The sequence below is a fragment of the Myxine glutinosa genome, chromosome 11 (genome assembly GCF_964187855.1).
Source record: "Myxine glutinosa chromosome 11, kmMyxGlut1.1, whole genome shotgun sequence".
NCBI lineage: Eukaryota > Metazoa > Chordata > Myxini > Myxiniformes > Myxinidae > Myxine > Myxine glutinosa.
In genome coordinates, this window is record NC_136271.1 from 83,179,964 (window position 1) to 83,207,032 (window position 27,069).

Here is a 27,069-nt window from a genome sequence, read left to right on the forward strand (position 1 = left end):
AATGTAAAACCCTGCACTTTCAATAGAGTTTTCTGCATCAGAGTTTGTGACCCATCCAGGATTGATCTTCTCGCCGAGAAAAAATGTGTTTTACCTGTCATGATGCGCTCGAGCTCTGTAATGAGTATGAGCCTCGAATTATTTTTCCATCTCAACAACAAAAAATACATTTAGTTTTGTTCTGTCTAAGTATTCATAAAATTGAAAACTTTCTTATGCTTATTAATATTGGATTACTAGTGTTTGTGTGGAGGCCGGTGTCAATCTGCATAAATGCCTTCTCCGCCAAAATTTCCTTCTTTTTCTTCAGCTTCATTCTCATGACAGCGCATACCTTTCTCACAATTTGATTGAGAAAAATTATTTTCCTTACTTTTTTTCTTCCAATGTAGTCTTACTAGAGTCCATATAAAGACTAGTTTTCCCTGTTTCCTTTTTTTGAACTGACGAAGGGCAAACACTTAAAACGTCAGCCCCGGTCCATGGTGGTAAAACATACTCATCACATTTTAGTTTATAAATCAATTGGTTATTCTGAAATACCCTCATCATTCATACACACTACATGACCAAAAGTATGTGGACACCCGAACATCGAACATCTCATTCCAAAATCATGGGCATTAATATGGAGTTGGTCCCCCCTTTGCTGCTATAACAGCCTCCACTCTTCTGAGAAGGCTTTCCACGAGATATTGGAACATTGCTGCGGAGATTTGCTTCCATTCAGCCACAAGAGCATCAGTGAGGTTGGCACTGATGTTGGACGATTAGGCCTGGCTCGCAGTCTGCGTTCCAATTCATCCCAAAGGTGTTTGATGGGGTTGAGGTCAGGGTTCTGTGCAGGCCAGTCAAGTTCATCCACACCAAGCTCGACAAACCATTTCTGTATGGACCTCGCTGTGTGCATGGGGGCACTGTCATGCTGAAACAGGAAAGGGCCTTCCCAAACTGTTGCCACAAATTTGGAAGCACATAATCGTCTAGAATGTCATTAAGATTTCCCTTCACTGGAACTAAGGGGCCGAGTCCAAACCATGAAAAACACCCCCAGACCATTATTCCTCCTACACCAAACTTTACAGTTGGCACTATGCATTCGGGCAGGTAGCGTTCTCCTGGCATCCGCCAAACCCAGATTCATCAGTCGGACTGCCAGATGGTGAAGCATGATTCATCACTCAAGAGAACGCATTTCCACTGCTCCAGAGTCCAATGGCGGCGAGCTTTACACCACTCCAGCCAACATTTGGCATTGCGCATGCTGATCTTAGGCTCGTGTGCGGCTGCTCGGCCATGGAAACCCATTTCATGAAGGTCCTGATGAACAGTTGTTGTGCTGACGTTGCTTCCAGAGGCAGTTTGGAACTCGGTAGTGAGTATTGCAACCGAGGACAGATGATATTTACGCACAACGCGCTTCAGCACCCATCGGTCCCGTTCTGTGAGTTTGTGTGGCCTACCACTTCGCGGCTCAGCTGTTGTTGCTCCTAGATGTTTCCCACTTTATAATAACAGCACTTACAGTTCTAGCAGGGCAGAAATTTGACGAACTGACTTGTTGGAAAGGTGGAATCAGATGACGGTGCCACATTTAATGTCACTGAGCTCTTCAGTACGGCCCATTCTACTGCCAATGTTTGTCGATCGAGATTGCATGGCTGTGTGCTTGATTATATATACCTGTCAACAATGCGTGTGGCTGAAACAGCCGACTCCACTAATTGAAATGGGTGTCCGCATACTTTTGGTCATGTAGTGTATGTTACTCTGTCCCCTTTTGTATCAAAACCGTGTTGATATTTTTTATATATTACTATGAAAACAAGAAAGAGCAATCAGAGGTTGCAGACACTCGCCAGGACGTGTTTTAGTGGTTTTAAAGACTTTTGTGTTAAAAAAAATGGCGGCCGAACCATGTGACTGATGACGCCATCATTTTTTTTCTCCAACAATTTATCCATAGAATGACGCTTAAGAAATTTCATCTTGATCGGATGAAGTTTTGTACTTGTCGAATTATGACGCCATAATGGGAACATATGACATCATCATTAGCATATTTTATTCCCCTTGGAGAGATCTTTACAATGATCCATGTCTCATTTTTTTTCTATGCAGTGCTTTCGGAGACATAGAGGTGCAGTTTTTCGGTTTTTCCAAGATGGTGCCTGTACCATGTGACTTATGACTTCATAATTATCATTTAAAAAATTATACAGGTGGAGTTGCACCTATGGTGAAAATTTCCTGTCAATGGGACCAACGGTTGTAGAGAAAGTCATGTTTTTTCTGTGCAGACAGACAAACAACCAGACAGACAAACAGACAAACAAACGGACTCAAATGCAATACCCTCTCCTCTGGGGAGGGTAATGAAGAAAATGAGCCTAAATATTTGATTAGTTTAATAAATTGGTGTTATTAATTATCGAAGTTACTAATCATGACCCCCCCCCCCCCCCCTTCCTCCTTCCTTCCGCCCTCCCCCATCCCGATATACCATCCTCGGACCCCAACTTTTCTAATGCCGTGAACAAACTTTGGTATATCACGTGTGATGAAGGTTGTGGTCAGGTTTCATCGAAATAGTGTGTGTAGTTTCTTAGGAAAAAGCAAATTCCTATTTTGGGGGGTCAAACCTGGGTCCACTTTGACCCCGGTAAACCCCATAGACCTCGATTTTTTTTAATGCCGCGAACAAACTTTTGTCACAACACAACAAATATCATTTTGCCCAAATTTGGTGGCAATCCCTTCAGCGGTTTCGGAGAAGAAGTTTAAAGTGTTTACGGATGGACTGACGGATAGACGGGCGACGCGCCATCGCATAAGCTCCCCTGAACTTCATTCCAGGTGAGCTAATAATACAGAAACTCACTACGTATTTATTTCCTCTCCAATTAGATCACGGTGGGTCAATGTGCATGGCAGTCGCTATATGTACATAATCAGGATCTCTTGGGTTTTTTTTTTTTTTTTTTTACTAATAACCACTGAAAAACAGAAATCACTGCCCACTTGTCCCATGAGAATATAATATTAAATTTTTTAATGAAAAAAAGAACCAACAATATTATGAAAGTATATTAGACTTTAAGATATTTGTGTGCTAAGAAGCAGAAAGCCTTTGCCCTGAGTGTTGTTTGGTGACTGAGTGGCATCTGTTAGGCTGTTCCACACAAGTATAATTGTGGGCATATAAGACCAATCATAGTGAGCAGTTGACCACTCTCCGTCTTTCCAGTAAGACCCTGCATAGCATACCTTCCAAAGGAGGCACTTGCTCTTCTGGACCTTCATGGAGTCCGTCATGGAGGTAGCATGGTCTTCAGAAGTGCTGAACACCTGTATTGGTGAATTTAATTCGTTTCACAATATGGGTGAGCACAGGTGCCTCAATAACTCAGTGAGAGGTGTGATGTTGGGCGATCGCGTAACAATGTCTCGAGGAACTAATTGCAATAGGGGGAAAATGGAGAAGAACATACACAAGTGAGCAGAACTCCGAGAAGAAAATGAGAATCGCAGACATGGATCCACATGTAATTTGACACATTGTGAGAAGTCACACATGTATCACCGATGTGTTTAGCACGAAATTAAATTGTAGCCTATCAAGTACACCAGACTCGGTTGTGTAAGGTTATGGTTTCCATTCTGAGTCTAGGAGATCAGTGGCTCCAACCCCGGCTAAGTCATACGAAAGAGAGGCTGGAGTGAGAGGAGGAAAGGGTTGGGTGGGAGGACCTCCCCTCTCCTCACGCTGCCTTCCCTTCTCTGCTCATGCTGCCTTCTCCTCCCCTCTCCTCATGCTGCCTTCCCCTCCCCTCTCCTCATGCTGCCTTCCCCTCCCCTCCCCTCATGCTGCCTTCCCCTCCCCTCTCCTTATGCTGCCTTCCCCTCTCCTCACACTACCTTCCCCTCCACTCCCCTCATGCTGCCTTCCCCTCCCCTCATGCTGCCTTCCCCTCCCCTCTCCTTATGCTGCCTTCCCCTCCCCTCTCCTCATGCTGCCTTCCCCTCCCCTCTCCTCATGCTGCCTTCCCCTCCCCTCTCCTTATGCTGCCTTCCCCTCTCCTCACACTACCTTCCCCTCCACTCCCCTCATGCTGCCTTCCCCTCCCCTCATGCTGCCTTCCCCTCCCCTCTCCTTATGCTGCCTTCCCCTCCCCTCTCCTTATGCTGCCTTCCCCTCCCCTCCCCTCATGCTGCCTTCCCCTCCCCTCTCCTTATGCTGCCTCCCCCTCCCCTCTCCTTATGCTGCCTTCCCCTCCCCTCTCCTCATGCTGCCTTCCCCTCCCCTCTCCTTATGCTGCCTTCCCCTCTCCTCACACTACCTTCCCCTCCACTCCCCTCATGCTGCCTTCCCCTCCCCTCATGCTGCCTTCCCCTCCCCTCTCCTTATGCTGCCTTCCCCTCCCCTCCCCTCATGCTGCCTTCCCCTCCCCTCCCCTCATGCTGCCTTCCCCTCCCCTCTCCTCATGCTGCCTTCCCCTCCCCTCTCCTCATGCTGCTTTCCCCTCCCCTCTCCTTATGCTGCCTTCCCCTCCCCTCTCCTCATGTAGCGCCTCCCATCTCATCATGCTGCCTTCCCCTACCATCTCCTCATGCTGCCTTCCCCTCCCATCTCCTCATGCTGCCTTCCCCTCCCATCTCCTCATGCTGCCTTCCCCTCCCCTCCCCTCATGCTGCCTTCCCCTCCCCTCATGCTGCCTTCCCCTCCCCTCTCCTCATGCTGCTTTCCCCTCCCCTCTCCTTATGCTGCCTTCCCCTCCCCTCTCCTCATGTAGCGCCTCCCATCTCATCATGCTGCCTTCCCCTACCATCTCCTCATGCTGCCTTCCCCTCCCATCTCCTCATGCTGCCTTCCCCTCCCATCTCCTCATGCTGCCTTCCCCTCCCCTCCCCTCATGCTGCCTTCCCCTCCCCTCATGCTGCCTTCCCCTCCCCTCTCATCATGCTGCCTTCCCCTCCCCTCTCATCATGCTGCCTTCCCCTCCCATCTCATCATGCTGCCTTCCCCTCCCCTCATGCTGCCTTTCCCTCTCCTCATGCTGCCTTCCCTTCTCCTCTCACCCTGCTTTCTATTCACCTCCCCTCATGCTGCCTTTCCCTCCCCTCATGCTGCCACACTCAGTGTGTGTTTGTGTGTGTGTCCGTGTGTGTACGTGTGTGTGCAGCACTATGTGGAGGATATGTTCAAGCTGAGAGCGGAATTATCTTGAGTCCTGGTTATCCCGATTACTACCCTAACTCACTGAACTGCACGTGGGTCGTTGAAGTGTCTCATGGAAAAGGTATACACTCAGGTGTTCTGAGCAAATACGTGTGTGCACATGTACACACACACACACACACACACACACACACACACACACACACACACACACACACACACACACACACACATACACATACACACACACACATACACGCACACACACACACACAAACACACACACACACATACACACACACACACACATCCACAGTTATTCTTTAATCAAACTACGTATACATAATTTGAGATGTGTTTGTTTATTTGTGGATTTGTTTGTTTGTTTCCTTTTCCTTTTATGCATTCATAAGCAGCTGGACTGAATGAGTTGAAAACTGGTGGTTGAACACGGGAGGTCCCTGGGAAAGTTTTAAACGATAAAAAAAAATCGGGGTAGGGGGAGCACTCTTTACATAAATTTTCTGTGTAAATGTTTATTGTGTAACGCCACTCCTGGTGTGAGGGAGGAATTGCAAGTCATAATTACAATTTCATCATAATTTGACATAATTATAAAAATTATAATAGCACTAGGTAGAGCGCACACCTCCGACAGGCTGAACAGTTTACGTTTTGTATCCCACTTATCGGCCGGATCTGCATCTGGACCATTCGTCCACGTCAAACACCAACATCTAATCAGCTGATTCTTGTCACACACCCAACTTGTCCACTAAGTTCATCATTTTTTAAAGATGTCCTGCGATACACCATTTTGGCCCTATCGCTCAATGGTGAAGAATTTCTTTAAAAATTCTGGTAGCCGGATCTGAATCTTCAACAAATTCTAATCATTATAGCTTTGTAACAGACCCAAACTGTCCACCATATTTCTTCTGAATCTGTTCACAGACAAGCAGCGGTTAAAACATAACCTCTGTCCTCCTTTGGTGATGGAGGTAATGACAGGGGTAATGCTAAATATCTATCAACTTGTGATTTTTCACATTATACACAAACATTTCACATGACAAGTTCACAACCACATTGGACAGTGCAGTCGATAAAACATTTGCAGGAAGGAATAAACTACACATTAAAGTCTATCAAAAAAGATCACACTCATGCGTATTGAAGGAAAAACAATATTCATGTAGTTTTTCAAATGAAAAACAAAAAAAGGACATAAATGTCACGGACCCCACGGTTTTAGTAATTCGCTTTATGGAGTTAAAGGCCGCCAGTCGGCCATCTTTGGTTGGATTACAAAACAAAATCTTCTGCATATGTATACTCTCATGTATTGTCTGTGTGCCAAGTTTGAACAAAATCGATCCATGCATGTCGAGAAATGGTTGGGGATATGCTTGAGTAACAAACAAAATGGTGGCCAGTCGGCCATCTTGGATCTGATCTCGGAAAAAAAAAAGATGCGCATATTCTACCCATCATTCATAATTATCTATGTGCTAAATTTGAACAAGATTGGTTATGCATGTCCGATAAATGGTTGAGGGTGCAGTCAATATCGGGTTTCTTACAACTAAAATGGCCTCCAGTCTACCAGTCGGCTATCTTTGAGAATATCACATAATAAAGTGAGGTGCACATGTAATAAAGTGAGGTGCAAACTTTCAGAGGTTTATCAGTGACTGGTAGGGAGTGTTTTAGGCAAAAAAAATAAAATGGAAAAAAAAACGTTTGTTTTTTTGGATTTTTAAAAAAATCACCCTCTAGTGCCGAAGCCTTTTTCAATAATGACAGTTATACTTTAATACACATTCGCATAAATAAATACAAAACAATTACCAGACAGTTGAACACAAATAATCAAACGATTCCGGAAACGGTCGAAGTTGATGGTAAGGCTTCTTCTTCTTCCTAAACGTCATCATACTTAACTCAGAAACGTGATGAACGGCACATTGACCAACATATATTCAACGAAAAGGTAAAATGATGATTTGACATTTGTGATGGATTCCGATTTGGATGTAATTGCTTTGCCATTATATTTGCCCTCATTTCAAATATGTTAATGTTTCTTTTTCGCTTGAGCAACGCCAGGTACTCCAGCAATATACACTTATAAATATAATTTACTCGGGGTACAAATACAAATGTAACTTTGTCTGGGGGGTAACTGTGTCTGTCTGTCTGTCTAAAAGGAGCCGTGTCTGTCTGTTTGTTTGTAGTGTTATAACTTGAGAATCAATTAACAGGAGATCTCGCGAGATCTTGCGGGGGAAGTCACGGTTTTACGAAGCTGTCCCGACCTTCACGCACGCTCGAAGTTAAGTAATTGTTCACAATTGTATTTTTGTCTTAACTGTATTTATCTTACGTGTGTGTACCTATAGTGCGTCCCTTGGAAGATTTATCGGTGTTAAACCTTCATACCTGTATAGAGTGGTCGAGTATTTCATGCTGCGATATATTGCGGCCTTGCTGTTGTTCTTTAAGCTTCCTACCCGGAGGCTTTGTTTTCTCTCAGCGGTCGATTGTGGTCCTGCTACCCTCGTTCTCTCAGTTTTTTCCCAGTCTTTTCACCCCCATACTAACTTGTTTAAAATCTTAACTCGAAAAAAACCCCAAAAAAACAAAAACATTTCCTTCTTTGTTCTTTTCGTTCGTTCGTTCTTCGACCACGTGTTTCACCCCAATTTCACGCCATTCCCCAGATCTGTTTTGCCCTGTTCTTTTTGCTGACATCTTTTGCCCTGTTCACGTGACTCGTGGTTGTCCCTCTAGGCTCCCTCTCCCTGTTGTTTTTTTAGTGAATATTAGATTGTTCTTCACGGTTCTGTTTAAATATGTTTAAACTTTCCTCTGCAGTGTTTTATTCAGTGGTATATTACAACACGCTGTTTTTCTTCCTATTTAAAAGGCTCTTTTCAATTTCCTCTCCACCTCATTCTACTTCAAAAAAAAAATTCAATCTCTTAGAATTCTAAATCACTACATGCTCAAAATTCAAATTCATTCCACCCCTCCTCTATCGTTCTTAAACGGATCGCTAACTTGAAAATCACAATAAACCCAATTTGTTATAAATGTTCGTCTTTCATTAATCATCCACTTTCTAAACTCCCCCCTTGCCCCAGCCCTCCAAATATCCCCCCTTGCCCCTCCCCTCCTAAACTCCCCCCTTGCCCCTCCCCTCCTAAACTCCCCCCTAACCCCTCTCCTTCAAAACCCCCCCAACCCATCCCCTTCAAATCTCCCCCCTACCATCCCACTCCAATTCTCCTCCTCCCATCCCCTTCTCAAAGCTGCCTCCTCCCGACTTCATCTCCCTTCTATCTCATACCTCCACCTCCCCCAACCTTCTACTTTCCTCTGCCACCCCTCAAAGAACCCATCACTGTGCCTCTTCCCATCACCATCAAAGCTTTCGTCCTCATCCTTCCCTTTCTTGTAACTCTTCTGTAATCTCTGACACACTATTAACTGCTCTTCCTACCTCTCCCGCCCATCCTTCATCTGCCCCTACCCCACCCCTCCCTTCTCCTGCACCCGATGCTCCCCCGCCTCTCCTCATTAACGATATGGACCTCAAACGTCCGAGGCCTTCGCTCAAACCTGATTGATCTCTCCATTCAGGTTGCTTCTGACAATCCAGACTTGATCTGCTTAACAGAAACTTTCCTCCTTCAAGATGTCTCTGATTCCTTAATATCTCTTCCTGGTTACTCCCTCCTCCGGTATGACAGACCTGAGCCTCGTCCTAGTGGTGGGGTTGCTATCTTTATCAAAAACTCTCTTCCTCACTCTCCTTGCACTGCCCTCTCTCCACCCCACCCCCAGGAGAACCTCTGGCTACGGCTTCCTCTCCACTCCCACATTTTTTTCATATGTGTTCTGTACCGTCCTCCAAACAGTGATTACTGCATTTACATGTCGCTGTCTGACAACATGGACCAACTTCTATCAACTCATCCCAACTCTCTCTTCCTCATATGTGGCGACTTCAACTGTCATCATGCCAGCTGGCTGGGTGTGGGTTCCTCTCTCACCAGCCATGGCACCTCAGCAAAGGACTTCTGTGACTCATTGGGACTGACACAATCTGTCAATTTCCCGACCCGGATCTCAGTCAATGGATTATCTTCTCTTCTAGACTTGTCCATGACAAACTTCCCTGCAAATGTCTGCTGCTCTTCTTCTGCTACAATCGGTTCTTCTGATCATGGGCTTGTTAAAGTGGACATCTCTCTGGCCATTCTCAGAGAGCCTCCTCAGCGTCGACGAGTCTGGCATTTCACTCAGGCCGAATTGCACGGGCTGCAAGCAGCCATCAATCATCTGGACTGGTCTCCCATCTCTACTGCCTCTGACATCAATTCTTCCTGGGAATTCTTCCAAAGCAAACTGCTCTCTCTCTCTCATGCACAGATTGATCCCATCTCGTCTTCAGTTGTCTTACCCTTCCTCCTGTCAATGGTACACTGAATCTTGTGGTGAGGCAGTTGCCCTGAAACAACTTGCCTTTGCGTCTTGGAAGGCAAACCCAACTGAAGGCAATCTCAGTTCCTTCCACCAAGTTTGGAACAAGTGTGTGTCTACCCCCAGGAGTGCCAGGAAGCACTATCTCTCCACACTCAAGAATGAACTCTCAAACCTGTCTCCTTCCTCCAAATCCTGGTGGCGTCTGGTCAAATCCGTTTCTGGTGTTTGTTCCCCCTCCATCCCCTCCCTCACCTCAAATGGCTACACAGTTGACACTGCACGTGACAAAGCCGAATGCCTCAACTCTGTGTTTGCCTCAAAACTTGTGTCCCAAACCCATCTCTCTCTGTTCCCACCTTACCCAGTCGAACCCAACTGCTCCTGTACTGTTTCCTTCTCTCCTCACAAGGTGGAGAAGTTTTTGTCAAACCTCGACTCTGATGCTGCAACTGGACCAGACGGCATTAGCCCACGGGTCCTAAAAATCCTGCTCTGCAGCTCTATCTCACCCTCTCTCTGTTCTTTTCACCCTCTCTTTTGCTCAAGGTCATCTGCCAGCATCTTGGAAATCAGCAAACATTACCGCTTTACACAAAAAGGTGCAAAAACAGATCCTTGCAACTACAGACCAATCAGCCTGCTCCCAATTATCAGCAAAGTCATGGAATCCATCATTGCTTCCGATATCAAATCCTTCCTCTTCTCCAATGGCTTGATCTCTGATCATCAATTTGGATTCAGACCAGGTCATTTTACTCTGGACATGTTGCTTCTGCTGTCTCAACAATGGATGGAGGTCCTCAATGCCAAACAGGAAATCAGAGCTGTCTCACTGGACATATCACGTGCCTTCGATACGGTCTGGCACCCAGCTCTGCTCACCAAAGTCTCCTCCTATGGTATCCATGGAAATCTCCATGCTTGGCTTGTGGACTTTCTCTCAGGTCGTAGTCAACGTGTGGCCCTGAATGGATTTCTCTCATCGCCCCTCCTGTTCTGGCTGGAGTTCCCCAAGGTAGTGTTCTGGGCCCTGTGCTATTTCTGGTCTTCATCAATGATTTCTCCGACTCTCCGGAAAATCCTCTCTATCTCTTTGCTGATGACTCCACTCTCTGCCGCTCCATTCCTCATCCCTCAGATCGGCAGCCTGCAGCCTCCTCATTCTCTGCAGACCTGGACAAAATCACAGACTGGTCAAACAAGTGTAACATGTCTTTCAATCCTGACAAATCTCACACTCTTACTATGTCTCTCCGAAAATGGAAAACCCTCCCATAGTCAGGTTCACTATGTTTTTTCGTTCAAAATTTTGGTAGATTAGCAAAACTATACATTTTTGGAATATTCAGAGCATGAGGAATCCAAAAATTAATGTTTACATTTGCATAGACACCTTTGCGAAAATGACACTCAGGACAGTGATGAAGATCTGTAAAAGCATATTCCTGAACGGTATAGACCTCGTAGATCCTGTGTATAGGACTTATAGTTCAATCTGATACTACCTATAACTTCCTATAACAACCTATAACTTCAAAGGACTTGCAATATCATGTATTATGTAATACAGTTATATCACAAATATAAAGACAATGGTTTTCAATTACCTTTGTTTGTTGCTTTTCTATAATCCTGAGCACTATTTTGAGGCCTTTATTGGATTCCTTGACCCAGAAAACATAGGATTAGCATATTTAATTAAGTCTCTAGGTTGACTAGAAGCCGAGATCGCGCAAAATATGTATTTTATGGCGGCCATTTTCAAAATCCAAAATGGCGGCCATGCAGGTGTCTGTGCAAATGCCAACATTGATTTTCAGATTCTCCATGCTCTGAAGATTCCAAAAATGTACAGGTTTCCTAATCCCAAAATTTTGAAAGAAATTATATTTGTTAACATAGTGAACCTGACTACCATCGACTTTCTCAACAATCCTCTCCATGAAGTTCTGTCGCTCAAGCTTTTGGGTCTCACTATCTGCCATGATCTTTCTTGGGAAAACCACATTTCCAAGCTGGCCTCCAAAGCCAGTCGCCGGCTGGGCATCCTCCGTTGTGCGAAGTCCTTCCTTGGCACACCTGAGAGTGAGCCCCTCTCCACATACAAGGCTTTCATCCGCAGCTCAATGGAATACTGTTCCCCCCTATGGGCTGGTGCTCCTGCCTCACACCTAGCTCGGCTTCACACTGTTGAAGCCAAAGCTTTCAGAATAATTGGAATCTCCTGCGATGAAGCTAACTCAGAGGGCCTTTCACTCTCTCACCGCAGGCAAGTTGGTGGTCTTTCTGTCTTCTACCGACTCCTCTCCGGCCTTGCTCCCCCAGCTCTCTCTGTGCTCTGTCCCCCAAATATTCCTTCAGGTCGCACAAGATCTGCCAGCAACCCTCTTCAGGTGAAACTGCCAAAATCGAGGCTCTCTGCTCACCTTCACTCTTTCATTCGCGTTTTTTCCCACCTCTGGAACAAACTCCCCCACTCCCTTCAATCCCACTCCTCCCTCCAGGTCTTTAAAACAGCTGTTCACCACCATCTCTTATCTTCCCCCATCCAAAACTTTGATCTTTTCTACCCCCGCTAATTCACCCCAGATACACTTTTTCGAAATTCCAACTTCTTTCCTGGAATTCCTTGCAGTGGCCATATGTTTTGTACCTCTCCCACCTCCCCCTAAGCCCTCTCCCTCCCACATTTCTCCCAATGTCCCTGCTCTCAAATGTTGTGTTTGTGTCCTTCCCCCTCTCTCCCCATCTTGTCGACCGCTCCCCTTATTTTGTGTTTTATGTGTCCGTTTGTGTCGGTTTGACTTTTTGTGTGATTAATGTTCGCTCTTTCACGAGCCTCGATCTTGTATACAAAAAATAATAATAATAATAAAAAAATACAGATTTCAAAAAATCCAACTCCAGTCGATTCGGGTAACTCCCGGAAATGATTGTGATCCAAAAATATATATATATATATATTTTTGGGTGCATGGACACGGGTGTCAAAACTGCAAATGCCAACACGTGACGTTGGTTATCCCTGCACAGAGAGCAGGATCTCCCAGGAATCCTTCTTTGTTAACTTGAGATCGGATTTCAATGAAACCACTCTCAATAAGTAAACATAACAACTTATTCCTCTCCCTACAAATATGTTTTATCCACCACGTTGATCCATTTCTCCACGAATCTCCACGAATCCAAATTATACATTTTTCACAATTTCTTTCATTTAATGTCTTTTTAACACCAAACAACAACAACCTTTTTTTTCCAATTACGCAAAGATTTGTGTTCCTGTCAACAAAGAGACGGGTCTTATATGCTAGTCCTTGATAACATAAATCGTCAAATTCACGTCAACAATATAGATTCACCTTGTAATCTGAGTTTTTTTTCCCTATCAACACTAAGAAATGGGACATTTGAACCCTGTGTGTTATTTATCCTGATGTTTTTTTCCCCATTGCAATATCGAGGAATTAACACGAAACATGATGTTCTTCATTGTTTATGTCGTTATTTATTTTTCTTTGCATAAAATGTGGTGGTTTTACTTCACCCATCAGGTGTCGAGTTCATGTTCCACACATTCCACCTGGAGAACCTACATGATTACCTGCTGCTCGCGGAGAACGGAAGTTTTGCACGTCCACTTGCACGTCTTACAGGGTCAAGCCTGCCGGGTCCTGTTCGTGCAGGCCTCTACGGCAGCTCCAGGGCAGAGCTGCGATTTGTCTCTGACTTCTCTATGTCCTATGAGGGATTCAACATCACCTTCAGAGGTGAATAAATAAGTCGTGTTCTCTCTACTTTTGAAGGCTATGGCTAACCCCCGCTCGAGCAGGGAAAATGGCCGTAAAATGCATGTTGTTGTTGTTGTTTCTCTGCTTTTGAACTCTGCCTTCTTTCAAAATATGGCACTTTACTTCTTTAATATTATTTATAATCCCCTTCATGACTTGATTGTCTTGAGAATCCTGTATACAAAGTTTTAATCTTATTGAATCTCTCCTTAACCCCTCTCCACACCCCCCACCCCCTTTCCAGACACACACACACACACACACACACACACACACACACACACACACACACACACACACACACACACACACACACACACACACACACACACACACACACACACACATATATATATATAGTCACGTGAAAAAGTAAGTACATCCCATGTAAAGTTTTGACTTTTTCAACGTCACCATGCCTAGATCAAAAGAGCTCTCTGAGGCCTTCAGACAGAAGGTTATAAATGCCTACGACTCTGGGAAGGGATTTAAAAAGATCTCCAAACAATTTGAAATCAATTATTCGACTGTCCGGAAGATCATCGACAAGTGGAGAAGATTCCAAACAACTGCCAACTTGTTCAGGCCATGCCGCCCCAGCAAGTTCAGCCCGAGAGCAGACCGCAAGATGCTGAAAGAAGTCTCTAAGAACCCCAGAATGTCATCACGGGACCTACAGGTAGCTCTTGACACTGTGGATTTCAAAGTGCACGAGTCTACCATTAGAAAGAGGCTGCACAAATTTGATCTACATGGAAGGTGTGCCAGGAGGAAACCTTTGCTGTCCAGAAAGAACATCAGAGCAAGACGAAAGTTTGCCAATGAACACCTCGGCAAAGACCAGCACTTCTGGAACAATGTGCTCTGGACAGATGAGTCAAAGGTAGAGCTATTTGGCCACAGAACCAGAAGACATGTTTGGCGGAAAGGAAAGACAGCATTTGACCACAAGAACCTGATACCAACTGTAAAGCATGGTGATGGAAATATGGTTTGGGGCAGCTTTGCTGCATCAGGGCCTGGGCAGCTCACAATCATCGAATCCACGATGAATTCTTCATTGTACCAGAGGGTGCTTGAAGATAATGTGAGGCCATCTGTCGGAAAGTTGAGGCTCAACCGAAGGTGGACCTTGCAACATGACAATGACCCTAAACATACCAGTAAATCCACCAAGGAATGGCTGAAAAGAAAGAAAAGGAGGGTTCTGGAATGGCCAAGTCAAAGCCCGGATATAAATCCCATCGAGATGTTGTGGGGGGATTTGAAACGAGCTGTGCATGCAACAAACCCCTCAAACATCACACTGCTGAAATAATTCTGCATGGAGGAGTGGGCAAAAATTTCTCCCAGTCGATGTCAGAGACTGGTAGATAGTTATAAGAAACGCCTACTTGAGGTTGTTTCTGCCAAAGGGGTCAATACCACCTATTAGAGCCAAGGGTGTACTTACTTTTTCCACATGCGAAATTTGCATTTATGTTTATTTAAATTATACAATGGACTACAAAATGTAAATGTTTCATGATATTTGTTACATTATATCACCTTTATCTATCAATATTGTTGAAATGAAGATCACGTAACTTTATGTTGAAATATGTTGAAAAAGTCAAAACTTTACATGGGGTGTACTTACTTTTTCACGTGACTATATATATATATATATATATATATATATATATATATATATATGTATATATGTATATATATATATATATATATATATATATATATATATATATATATATATATATATATATGATTCACATGATTCACATGTACGTATATATACATCATGTGTGGGGGTGTGTGTGTATATATACATATGTAGTCTGGAAAGGGAGGTGGGTTAAGGAAAGATTGAATTGGTAACTTTGTATCCAGGATTCTTCAGACAATTCACATATACACACACACACACACACACACACACACACACACACACACACACACACACACACACACACACACACACACACACACACACACTATATATATATTGTTACGGAAACGGAGTACGGCTCTCCCCTTAGCAAGAGGTGGTTAGCCCCTTGTCTTGTTAAGCTGACCGTCTCCGCTCCTGGTACTTGTAACGCTCTCCCGCGGGATGGAACGGATCAGGGTTATGGGTCCAGGGTTTATCCCGAATACCTTTATCTGTCCCTCCGCAGAACAGGGAGACAAGTACCGCTCGAACCCCGGTTTTAGGTGGACTAATTGCCGTTTTAGCAACCAGGAGTTCGAACCGTTAACAAGGACTAAACCCGATTCTGAGCGTTGGCCAAATCGTGCCACAGGTGTTCAATGGGTAAAAGACAGGGACGATCGGACGAGCATGAAGAAGACGACGAAGGTAGGAAGAACAGATATTTATTAATTATTTACACAAACCAAAATAAAGGAGAAAAGAAGAAATAAAAGTAATTTACAGAAGAAGAAGAAGACACAGTGCAATCCTTAAAACAAGCTTAACACGCGGAGCCCCGGCGGACCCCAAGGACAGCATGAACAGAACAAACTCACGTACACGAATGGGAGGAAATGGCAATGGTAGGAATGCTGGCCGAGGGACACGGTCCAAGGAGATGGCGGGCAGGAAGGTCCGGGGCCAGTGGCACGACGTCGAGGTCCTGCTCGAACGTCCACGTTCCGGTTTGGCAGCGAGCAAGGCGGCGGCAGGCACACGTATCTGGTTTCACGTGGCAGGCACACATATCTGGTTTCACGCGGCGGGCACACGTATCTGGTTTCACGCGGCAGGCACACGTATCTGGTTTCACGCGGCAGGGATGATTTCAGCTTGGACACGCATCTGGCTCCCTCAGTCATCTGGCGGTGGGGGCTGATGCAACGGGTTTTATAACCCCGCCCTCTTGAGCTATACCCACGATCTTTGGTTGGTCGTTCGGGGCTCCACTCTTGATGACGATGGGCGGGCCATGCCCTTCTTCTCCGAGCTGACCGCGTGCGTAATGGAGACTGAATGCAGTTGGCAATGGAGGTTCTGGGGCCATCGAAATGGGATCTATCTTATTTCATTTGGTGCAGCACAAGGTCAACTAGTGGAGACACAGCCTTACCTGAGACATATAATAAAGAAATAACTATAGAGAGGTTCTATGGTGGCCTACGTGCTTGTACATGGACTAGCTACGGTGCACTCATTTCAATTAACAGCCAATTAAGGGGGAAATGTACATGGGGGGTTATTAGGGATTTTAATACTAAATTTGATAAAGTGAAGGTTCTAAAAAACCGTAACAATATATATATATATATATATATATATATATATATATATATATATATATATATATATATCTAAACAGGAACCAAATTCCTGCATGGGGCTAAATGTGAAAAATTCTGACTCAATACGGGACTCGAACCACGGACCTCCATTGATTACGCGTCAACAGCCCACTCTGCTATTGAGCCAGCCGTAATCTCCTCAGAATTTTACACACTTAACACTGCGAGCTGTTATATATATATACAGACTTGGCATTTAATATGGAATACTTTTTTTTTTCTTGACTTGGGTTTACTTTCTTAACTCAGTATATCAATCTGGTGAGTTTCTTTTACACTTTGGTGATTTATTTGTTAAAAGAACCATGTCACTGATTGTCTGTCGCAGCAAGAAGTCAACAACAGAATTATATCACAGGTGGCGTGGCAAAATGTACGGACAGGTGCATTTGACGATTGGCTTCACAGTCGGGTATACAAGGGTTGTTGCGTTCTGTATTAGTGGAAAATAACTGCTGCACGTCTCCAAAAGTTATTGCCGCTTCCTCTGGAGATGGTCCGTCAACTCGACAATGCTGTTTGTCATGGAGTGGTGGCTTTACGAAATTACGGCATGAAAGAGCGTGCTATTGCTCGGCAGTATGGCATCACTCAAGGTCAGGTGTCAAAGATCCTGAAACGAAATGCTCAGAGGAGTGTCCCTACTCCAATACCGAGGCCAGGACATCCCCGCAGAACCACAAGGAGGGATGATCGCCAGCTGCACCGGTTAGTCCGCAATGGCCGTACCAAGTCAGCTAATCAGCTTAGGGCTGAGTGGCAGCAACTGACAAATGTGCCTGTATCCAGAAGGCTAGTCAACCAACGACTGGTTCAAGCAGACTATCATGCCAGGCGTCCCCTGAGAAAGCCACGCCTGACCAGACAACACCGCCAGCGCTGATTGCAGTGGGCCAGAGAGCACCGTCAATGGCAGCCAGGACACTGGAATCACGTGATCTTCAGTAACGAGTCTAGATTTCTGGTCTATCGTCAAGATGGCCGCGTCAGAGTGCGCAGACAAGTGCATGAAGCCTACAACAAAGATTGTATAGTGACAAGAGTCCAAGCTGGAGGTGGTGGGGTGACCGTTTGGGCTGCTTTTCATGCAGGGGGCAAAACTGACCTGGTTGTTCTGAATGGAAAGCTGAACCAGTTCAAGTACAGGGCCATTCTGGAAGAAACATTGCTTCCATTTGCTCGTGCAGTCTTTCGAGGAAACTTTGTCTTCCAAGATGACTATGCACGACCTCATCGTGCTCGCATGATCCAACACTTTATTGCTGACCGTGGTGTAGAGCATATGGAGTGGCCTGCCATGTCCCCGGATATGAATCCGATAGAGAACTTGTGGGCAGAATTACCGCGTCAAATGGACCACTTGGACCAGCAGCCGACCTCTGTGCGTGAATTGCAGCAGGCTATTGTCACTGCATGGCAAGCGATTCCTGTCCAAACCTTGGCAAATCTCGTGAACAGCATGCCTCAACGTGTAGTGCTCTCCTGAATGCTCGTGGGGGTTACACGAAGTACTGAACTGTAATTTTACTGTCCGAAATCCCAGTCGTAATTTAAGTTTTGTTTTTGTTAAAAAATAAGAGATACTTCTGGAAAACGTACAGAAGTTTAACACAGTACTGTCCATGAATTGAGTTCGATATCAGTTTACATCACTTTCAAGGATCAATTTATTTGTTTCGAAATGTCAAATGTTGTTTTTGTTTCTTTTAAAGGTCACATTAACAAAATCTAGAATAATTTCAAGATAATTCCAATGAACTTTTGGTTCTAAGACATCTTGAAAAGTAAGTTCACCCCCACAAAAAAAAGATTCCATATTAAATGCCAAGTCTGTATATATATATATATACTCAACATCAAAATAAACTTATCACTTATCAAATCTTTAGAAGGACACTCATTGAAATCCTCCACGCAAAAATGAAAAATATTTGAACACAGAGGTAAAGTTCAGCTATCTCTACTAAACACATGTCAATAAACAAGAGGTTGCCTCAATCACAAAAAAACAAAAAGCATGAACATCACAAGGGACGGTGCAACAAAAGTCACAGCACTGCAACACAAAGGCACGCACTTGAATAGAGTCAAAACAAAGTCAAACACAGGAATGGACACAACACTCCTAACAGTCAATGACAGAATGACAGCAGTCCTCAATATTGTGTGTGTCCTCCCTGAGCTGTGGTGCTGGCTGTACACCTCCGAAGCATGCTCTGTACCATGAATCTGAAGCGGTCCTGGGGAAGTCTGTTCCACTCCTCCTGGAAGCCTTGAATGAGCATTTGCTGATTGACAGCCGTTGATCTCCTCATTGCAAGACGTCGACCAAGCTCATCCCATAAATGCTCAATGGGATTGAGGTCAGGGGAATAAGGCATCCAAGGCATCACTTCAACACTCTTTTCCTGGAGGGAGTTGGTGGTCAGGCGAGCAGCATGTGGTCGAGCGTTGTCCTGCTGGAAAATGCGATGTCAGGATGAGCCTGGAGAAATGTCAGCAAATGAGGTCTCAAAACGTCATTGACATCACGCTGACTAGTGAGATTGCCTTCGATGATGACCAGAGGTGTCCTGAAACGGGTGGAAATGCCGGCCCATACCATCACACTGGGTCCTCCCCAACGATTAATCTGGTGAATACAGCATGATGCATACCTTTCCCCACCTCTGCGCCATACCCGTTGATGCCCATCAGCAGCATGGAGGCAAAATCTGGACTCATCGCTGAACAAGACTGCTCTCCACTGTTGCTGTGCCCAGCAACGATGCTGCAGACACCATCTTAGTTTGTTCCGCCGATGCACTGCGTTCAACACTGGACCTTTGCAAGGATGACTTGCCACCAGACCCGGCCTCTCAAGGGCCTCCGCACAGTCGAGACTCTGATGCGGTTGTTGTGGCGACATTTTGTCACTGCAGCTGTTTGCGTCACAGGGCGGAAACTATCACGAAGATGCTGCAGCACAATCCAGCAGTCTTGGTTTGGGGTGGTTGCCCGTGGTCGTCCTCTTCGTGGGCCATCATTCACAGTTACAGTTTCACTGTAATGCCTGGCCAGGTTGGAAATTGCAGGCTGTGAGCAACCAAGACGTTGGGCAATTGTTCCTTGGCTTATACCAGCCTCAAGCATCCCAATTACCCTTAAACGTTGTTCAGATGTCAGGCGTGGCATCTGAATTTTCATGTTGTTTTCCCTGTCAGAAGCCTCTAGAGTGACTATAGACAGCAGTAAATGAATGTCTCACCACGAGAACTGAAGGATTTCATTATGAGGGTTATTATTTAAAGGGAAGGATCCCTATACAGAACCACTGAAGCATGCCATTGTTGATCAACCAGGTGATTTGAAGTGAAGTTCCTGTTACATAATCAGCCATTACAATTGAAGAAATGTGTTTGTGAAGCTGCACATTTCAAAAAATGAAAGTGATAAGTTTATTTTGATGTTTAGTTTATATATATTTATATATATATTAATATATATATTCACATACATACATACACTCACACACACACACACATCGCTACATACTATTGTACTCCATAATATAGTCATGAATATGTTGCAGTTTTTTTTTCACTCCAGTTTTTAACTACACTCTGAGTGCAAAATGCCTAGTTGCCAATCACAAGGTGTAAATTGTTTGCAAAATATGTTTTGTAAAACCTGAGATATATTAATGGCTATTAGCCATGTTTTGTACTAAAAGTAGCGTAAAAGGCAATTATAGCATTAATTTCATATAAATGAAATGCTTTTATTTTCACAGGGTCAGCGTCATGGAGGAACTATTACATAAATCATGTACACATGCAGACAGAGACATGAGACAACACTGGTCTTTGACTTCACACAATCATAGCCAGTGATATTGGAGCAAGTATTACAACTTTTGGTGCTGGCAGCGCCATCTTGTGACATAATTGTTACCTCCACCACCAAATGTTGATGGAGGTTATGTTTTCACCCCTGTCTGTCTGTTTGTCCGTTTGTTTGTGAACAAAATATCTCAAAAGGTTGTGGACGGATTCGGACGAAATTTAATGCATATGTGACACAGAGATGTAGCATATGTGACCAGGACGAAATGATTAGATTTTGGTGAAGATCCGGATTCGGATCCGGCTACTAGAATTATTTAAGTGATTCTTCACCATTGAGTGATATGGCCAACCAGGCAGAGGTATGCTCTTTACTGAGCGCCGTTCTCGGTCTTTCTGCCGTCAGCAGAGGAATCAATCAAAATTTCTCCTCCCCACTCCTCCCCCACCCCACCCCAAACCCACAGGGTTTATACATGTTTATCCATAGTCTCCCAGTTAACCTCTTCTGGTGAAACTCCCAAAATCCAGAATCATTGCTCACCTCCACTCAATCGTTCCTCTTTTTTCCCAACCTGTGGAACCAACTTCCTCTGTCTCTTCAATCTCACTCTTCCCTCGAGGGCTTTGAGGCAGCTGTTCCCAATAATCTCAGGTCATCCCCCATCCACCACCATGATCCTCTCTACCCCTATTAACACTCTCCAAGCCATCTCTTTCTGGATTTCCAGGTTTTTCTTCCATTTCTGTTGTTGAGAGTTTGCGGCTGTATCCGTCATTCGTTCACCCCGTGTCATCCTGCCCTAGCTCTTGTTCTTTCCCATGTCCTCTATTCCTCCTAGTCTCCCTATATCTTGTCCCTCTTCTCTGCTGTTGATGTATCCCACCCCCTCCTCTTTTTAATTGCTCCTTTATTCTGCTACATCCTGGTGAGTTTTGTGTTCTAGCTCCTCCATGAGCCTCGACTCCATGTACCCAAATTTCGAAACATTACCTTTTTTTGAAAGCACAATTCTTTATTTTTATTGCTAGCGAATAACCTCTTCTCACAGACGCGTTAATTGTCCCCCGTCGCACCGCGGAGCGAAAGGGGGGCTATGGTTTTCCCCTCCGTCCGTGTGTCCGTCCATCCGTGCGTGCGTGCGTAAGCGAAGGACCGCATTCGAATTTGGTGTGTGGGTGCAACCCACGTCAAAATCCAAGATGGCCACCGCCATGTATGTCTGATGCCATGTATGTCTGAACCTTGTGAGCGGAATATCTTGAAAAATAAGCGAAGTACCAACTTCTAATCTGGTGTGTGGGTGTATCTAGGCATAAGGAAGAACCCTATTGAAAATTGGGTCGCCACGTCAAAATCCAAGATGGCCGCCACCATATATATATATGAACCTTGTGAGCGAAATATCTTGAAAAATAAACGAACTACTAACTTCTAATCTGGTGTGTGGGTGTATCTACGCATAAGGAAGAACGCTATCGAAAATTGGGTCGCCACGTCAAAATCCAAGATGGCCGCAGCCATGTATGTCTGAACCTTGTGAGCGGAATATCTTGAAAAATAAGCGAAGTACCAACTTCTAATCTGGTGTGTGGGTGTATCTAGGCATAAGGAAGAACGCTATTGAAAATTGGGTTGCCACGTCAAAATCCAAGATGGCCGCCTCCATGTATGTCTGAACCTTGTGAGCGAAATATCATATCATAGCATGTTTTCTGCGTCTTCCACTTTGTCAACTCACATCACTTCCCCGACGGGGGACCTAGGCGTAACGCTTGTTCCCCTTGAATTTTGGATGGGTTCATTCCCCCGGGAATTGCCGTATTTTAATATGATTTGTAATACCACCTCCTACTAGATGGCACTATACATAGAGAGAATTGAGGTCCTACCGCAACCCTGAACCCCGCATGCTATTAATCCATTTTACCACCTAAAACTTTCCGAGCAAATCATAAAATAATTAAATAATTTATCAATTGGCTAATAATAGAATACCTAAACCACCACCGTTTCATCCAAATCTGTAACTTAAAAAAAATATATTAATGAAGTCATTAAACTAATAATTAAATAACTAATCGATTAATTGATTAATCAACAAATCAAAATTAGCTTTTAAAGCCAAATCACTTGGTCATTGTCGTCTACAAATATCAGCTTCCTAGCCCAAAAGGTACCTGAGATATTGTCCAGATGAGAAAGGAAATAAATGTGTGCTTAATTAATCGATAATAATTAAATAACGAATCAATTAATTGATTAATCAAAAAACAAAAAATATCGTTTTTGTCAAAGCACTTCCTCAATATTGTGGCGAAATTTGAGCTTCCTCGCTCAAAGGATGGATGAGATCTCGCCCGGACAAACAAACAATCAAACAAACAAACAAACAAACGATCAAACAAACAATCAAACAAACAATCAAACAAACAAACAAAATCAAACAAACAAACAACCGGAGTGAAAACTGAGTACTCCCTTTCAGCGTGCGTCATTGCTGGGCCCCCTTCGGTGCCCGGCAATGACGTTATGCAACGCCTGGAGATGGCAAAGGAAAGGAGCGGTGTACAACAAACAAACAAACAACCAGAGTGAAAACTGAGTACTCTTTTTCAGCGTGTGTCATTGCCGAGCCCCCTTCGTTGCCCGGCAATGACGTTATGCAGCGCCTGGAGATGGCATAGGAAAGAAGCAGTGTACAAAATGAACCAACTTGGTCCAGATAACCAAAACAAAAGAAAGATATAAACGAAAACAGAGAAGGATGAGGAGGATGAGGAGGAAATGTCGAATAGTGGCACAGCTCGAGGAGCAACAAAATGGCGTGGCATGGCATGGCGTAGTTGTAGTTGTAGTAGTAGTAGTTGTAGTTGTAGTAGTAGTAGTAGTAGTAGCAGTAGTTGTAGTAGTAGTAGTTGTAGTTGTAGTAGTAGTAGTAGTAGTAGTAGTCATCCTTGTCGTTGTAGTATTTTTCCGATGTACATCATTACAGGTCTTTTCCATTTATTGGTTCACGAGTTATCAAACAGAGTGACCACTATATTCGTCATGGGTGACCAAAACAGAGTGACCACTATATATACAGACACACGTCTGTCTGTGTGTGTGTGTGTGTGTGTGTGTGTGTGTGTGTCTGTCCGCAGCATAACTACCCGATGATATCATCAGATCTTGATGAAACTTGGGTGGGAGGTTGATATCATGATCTAGTTGTGTCCTGCCTAGAGTGGGCGAATTGCACCCATTGTGGGCGGAGCCACGCCCCCAAAATATGTCTTTTTAGGGGGTAATCGAGTTCAAGCTACATCTTCTCCGAGGGAGTTGGTGGAATCTGACAGGGGTTTCGGTATTTGGTTAGGCCAATGTCATGTGTCTAGCCCCACAGAGCTCGATTTTTCATTTTCGCCCCAGGGTCAAGGTCACAAGGTCACGAAATTTAGAAAAGTCGATTTTTGATGGTTTTATTACATTGTTCACTTCCTGATAGGGTGAAATGTCGTACATGTTTTTATATTATCACATACATCATGAAATACAAGTTTTCCAACAAATTTCAATAATCTTCGACCTTTGACCTTTGAAGGTCACAAAGGTCAAATTTTCAAAGTTGTCGGAATCTAACCGAATTTTCGGTATTGTGTAGCTAACTAACCTCATAACTGATTATACATCATTTTCTATCTCATTTCAAGGTCAGTAATCTTCGGTTTGACATTTCAAGGTCACAAAAGTCAAATTTTCAAAGTTGTCGGAATCGAACCGAATTTTCGGTATTGTGCAGCTAACTAACGTCATAACTGATTATACATTATTTTCTATCATTTCAAGGTCAGTAACCTTCGTTTTGACATTTTCAGGCCAGCACCACACACATTTACGTACAGCTGGCTCTTAAAGGCCTGCACCCGCAGCGCATTGGGGCCCTTTGTAAATAGGCATGTACACCGCATGTCGGGGGCCGACACCTGCCACGTGGGCCCCCGACACCCCAGTCCGGGCCTGTTTCGGTTATCGTTCGTCCTTTGTCATTGAATACCGCTCGCTCGTAAACCATCGTCGTCTCCTGACTTGTTTTCTATGTTCTCACTGGGTTGACGATTATATCCTAGTCCATCAAAGATGGACAAGGAGTGGGTTATTCAATCACAGTGTGCAATTATCACAGAGCCAGAGTGCAATGAATGGCTATATAGAGGCACCAGAGTGAGACTTGAGGAGGCTTTGTGAATCGTTTAGAAACCAGCAAGCCACATGTGGTGCAAAAGGCCTTGAGCCTGCACAGCCCTGACAATGGCAATTAATATATAAATACTGATGGTTCCTCAGTTTTTGGATTGCTCATTGTGTTGAGGATTGTCAAGCAGTACAAAAAAGGCTTTGACCACTGAAAACAAAGAATATGCTTTTATTTTGAGTACAAATATCTAACCATCAAATAATCTGATGGTGTCATGAATACATCTCGTCTGTCAGATAATATCTTGCATTCGGCATCTCATCTCGAAGTTTCGAGATTTAAAATGCAAAGTATTTTTGAAATCAAGTTAATTTTACCAGCACATTGGCTTGTTTTTTGGCATAGAGGGTAAAATCGTGTTTGTGGACAACAAGCATATTTTATTCTAAAGGTGCCTCAGAGATAGCCAAACTCAGGGAATAAATAAAGGTATCATTTAAGAAAGCAGGAATTGTTTATCAGACCGTAGACATCATTTTAGCATGCCCCCTTGTTTTTAGAGTATGCTTTGGAGGCGTGTGAGGATCCTGGCAGCCCGTTGTTTGGGCGGCGTGACGGGTCCAGTATGGTGGTGGGCGCAGCGCTTGCATTCTCCTGTTTTCCTGGCTACCGCCTGGAGGGGGCTCGGCAACTGCTGTGCCTGGGGGGGGCTCGCCGCCTTTGGAACAACCCCCTGCCCAGGTGTGTGGGTACGTAGCAACACATTTCATTCTACCCCCTGTCAGCACATATATTGAGCAGAAACTACATGCTGAATACATCTCCGGTTTATATGGTGGGCTGTCATATCTGCAATAGTAATGTCTCTGGTGAGCTTAATAGCTTAAAACCTCATTTTCGAACAGCACTTACAAATCATTTTTCTTTATTATGAATCTTTGGCTCACACCCAGTCCCACTGCCCCCCACATACACCCCAACAACCACCACCAATCTCCCCCTATCACCCCCACAAGGGGTGTTCAAATTGTTCTAAGAAAGAGATAAAATAGTACAACACATACTAATGTTTTAGAATTTTCAATCTGTAGGTGTAGGGAAAAAGATACTTATTATTTATTTATTTATTTATTTATTTATTTATTTATACACCCTTTTATACCTTTTCAGCTTGTCTTGGATTATTAAATCTCATGCTTAGAACTTTTTATTCACATGTTTAAAATTCAAGGACAATGATTTGCTTTCCTTTTCGCATTCCTGGATTTATTTTTTCACTGGAAGCATTCTAATTTGAAATAGATGAAAATTTTTTTTTAATTTGAAATAGATTGTTTTAAGTTTTTTTTTTTTTTAATTTGAAATTGATTTTTTTATTTATTTGAAATTGATTTTAATTGATTTTGTTACTCTGATGTGAAACTGAGGCATCTACATATTGTGTATAGATAAGGAAATGAGAAATTGCCTCAAACAGGGAACCATGATTATCATGGGGCCCGCAAGGCTGACCCCGCTCTAGCGGTGAAAAATGGCCTTAAAACGATCATTCATATAAGGAAAGGAGAACCGAGGGTATAAGTAAAAATAAATGTTCACTGAATGGAGGGAAGTGGAATGGAGAGATGATAAAATTAAGAGTTTATAGAGGAAGAGAAAGGTAGAAGAGAGAGAAAGGAGGTTGTGAGGAGATTAGGGTAAAGGGAGAAAGTGAGTACCTCATATATGAAGGAAGAAAAAAATGCAATGCTCTGTAAACTGGGCAGAAACTTAAGGCAGCTAAATTTAGAGGGAAAGGAATCAATGATGTGCATCGACTCTACATGCACAATCAGTGAAGTGGATGTGATGGGAAAAAAGGAAGTTTAATGAAGTTATGGATTCGGTATATGGGCACAGCAAGACGAAATATAACTTCTGCAGATGTTGCACAGAGTGTGCTATCCCAGACCAGGGTAGCTTGCTGTGCTTACTGTTTCAACTTTAATGTGCTACAAGCGCTACGCTGCACTCACATCCTTCGGCGAGCGGAGGCGACCGTTTCATCTCGACTCGTGGAAGTGACCCCATTCCCCGTGGTAATACACAGCTCTCCCATGTGGGTGTTGAGTGGGGGAACGAGAAGAACAGTGGAATAGTCGATGGGTCAGAGATGTTTCACTTCTCCTTGTCGACTTTCAAGATATACGAGGGCAGTTCAAGGTTGCAGAAGTGGAATTTTTATTGTAAAAACAGGTAAAAACAATCATTAGAGTACTTATATATATATATACACACAGGGCCGGCGC

The 27,069-nt window shown here is 44.0% G+C and overlaps 1 protein-coding gene across 1 annotated transcript in view; it reads left to right on the forward strand.

Moving 5' to 3' along the window:
• The window catches only part of CSMD3 (CUB and Sushi multiple domains 3), a 1,283,181-nt gene that overhangs the window by 783,765 nt on the left and 472,347 nt on the right, over positions 1-27,069 (forward strand). The window contains 3 exon segments of the mRNA XM_068130918.2: positions 5,184-5,300; positions 13,225-13,440; positions 25,342-25,530. Coding sequence (XP_067987019.2) covers positions 5,184-5,300; positions 13,225-13,440; positions 25,342-25,530 — 522 coding nt within the window.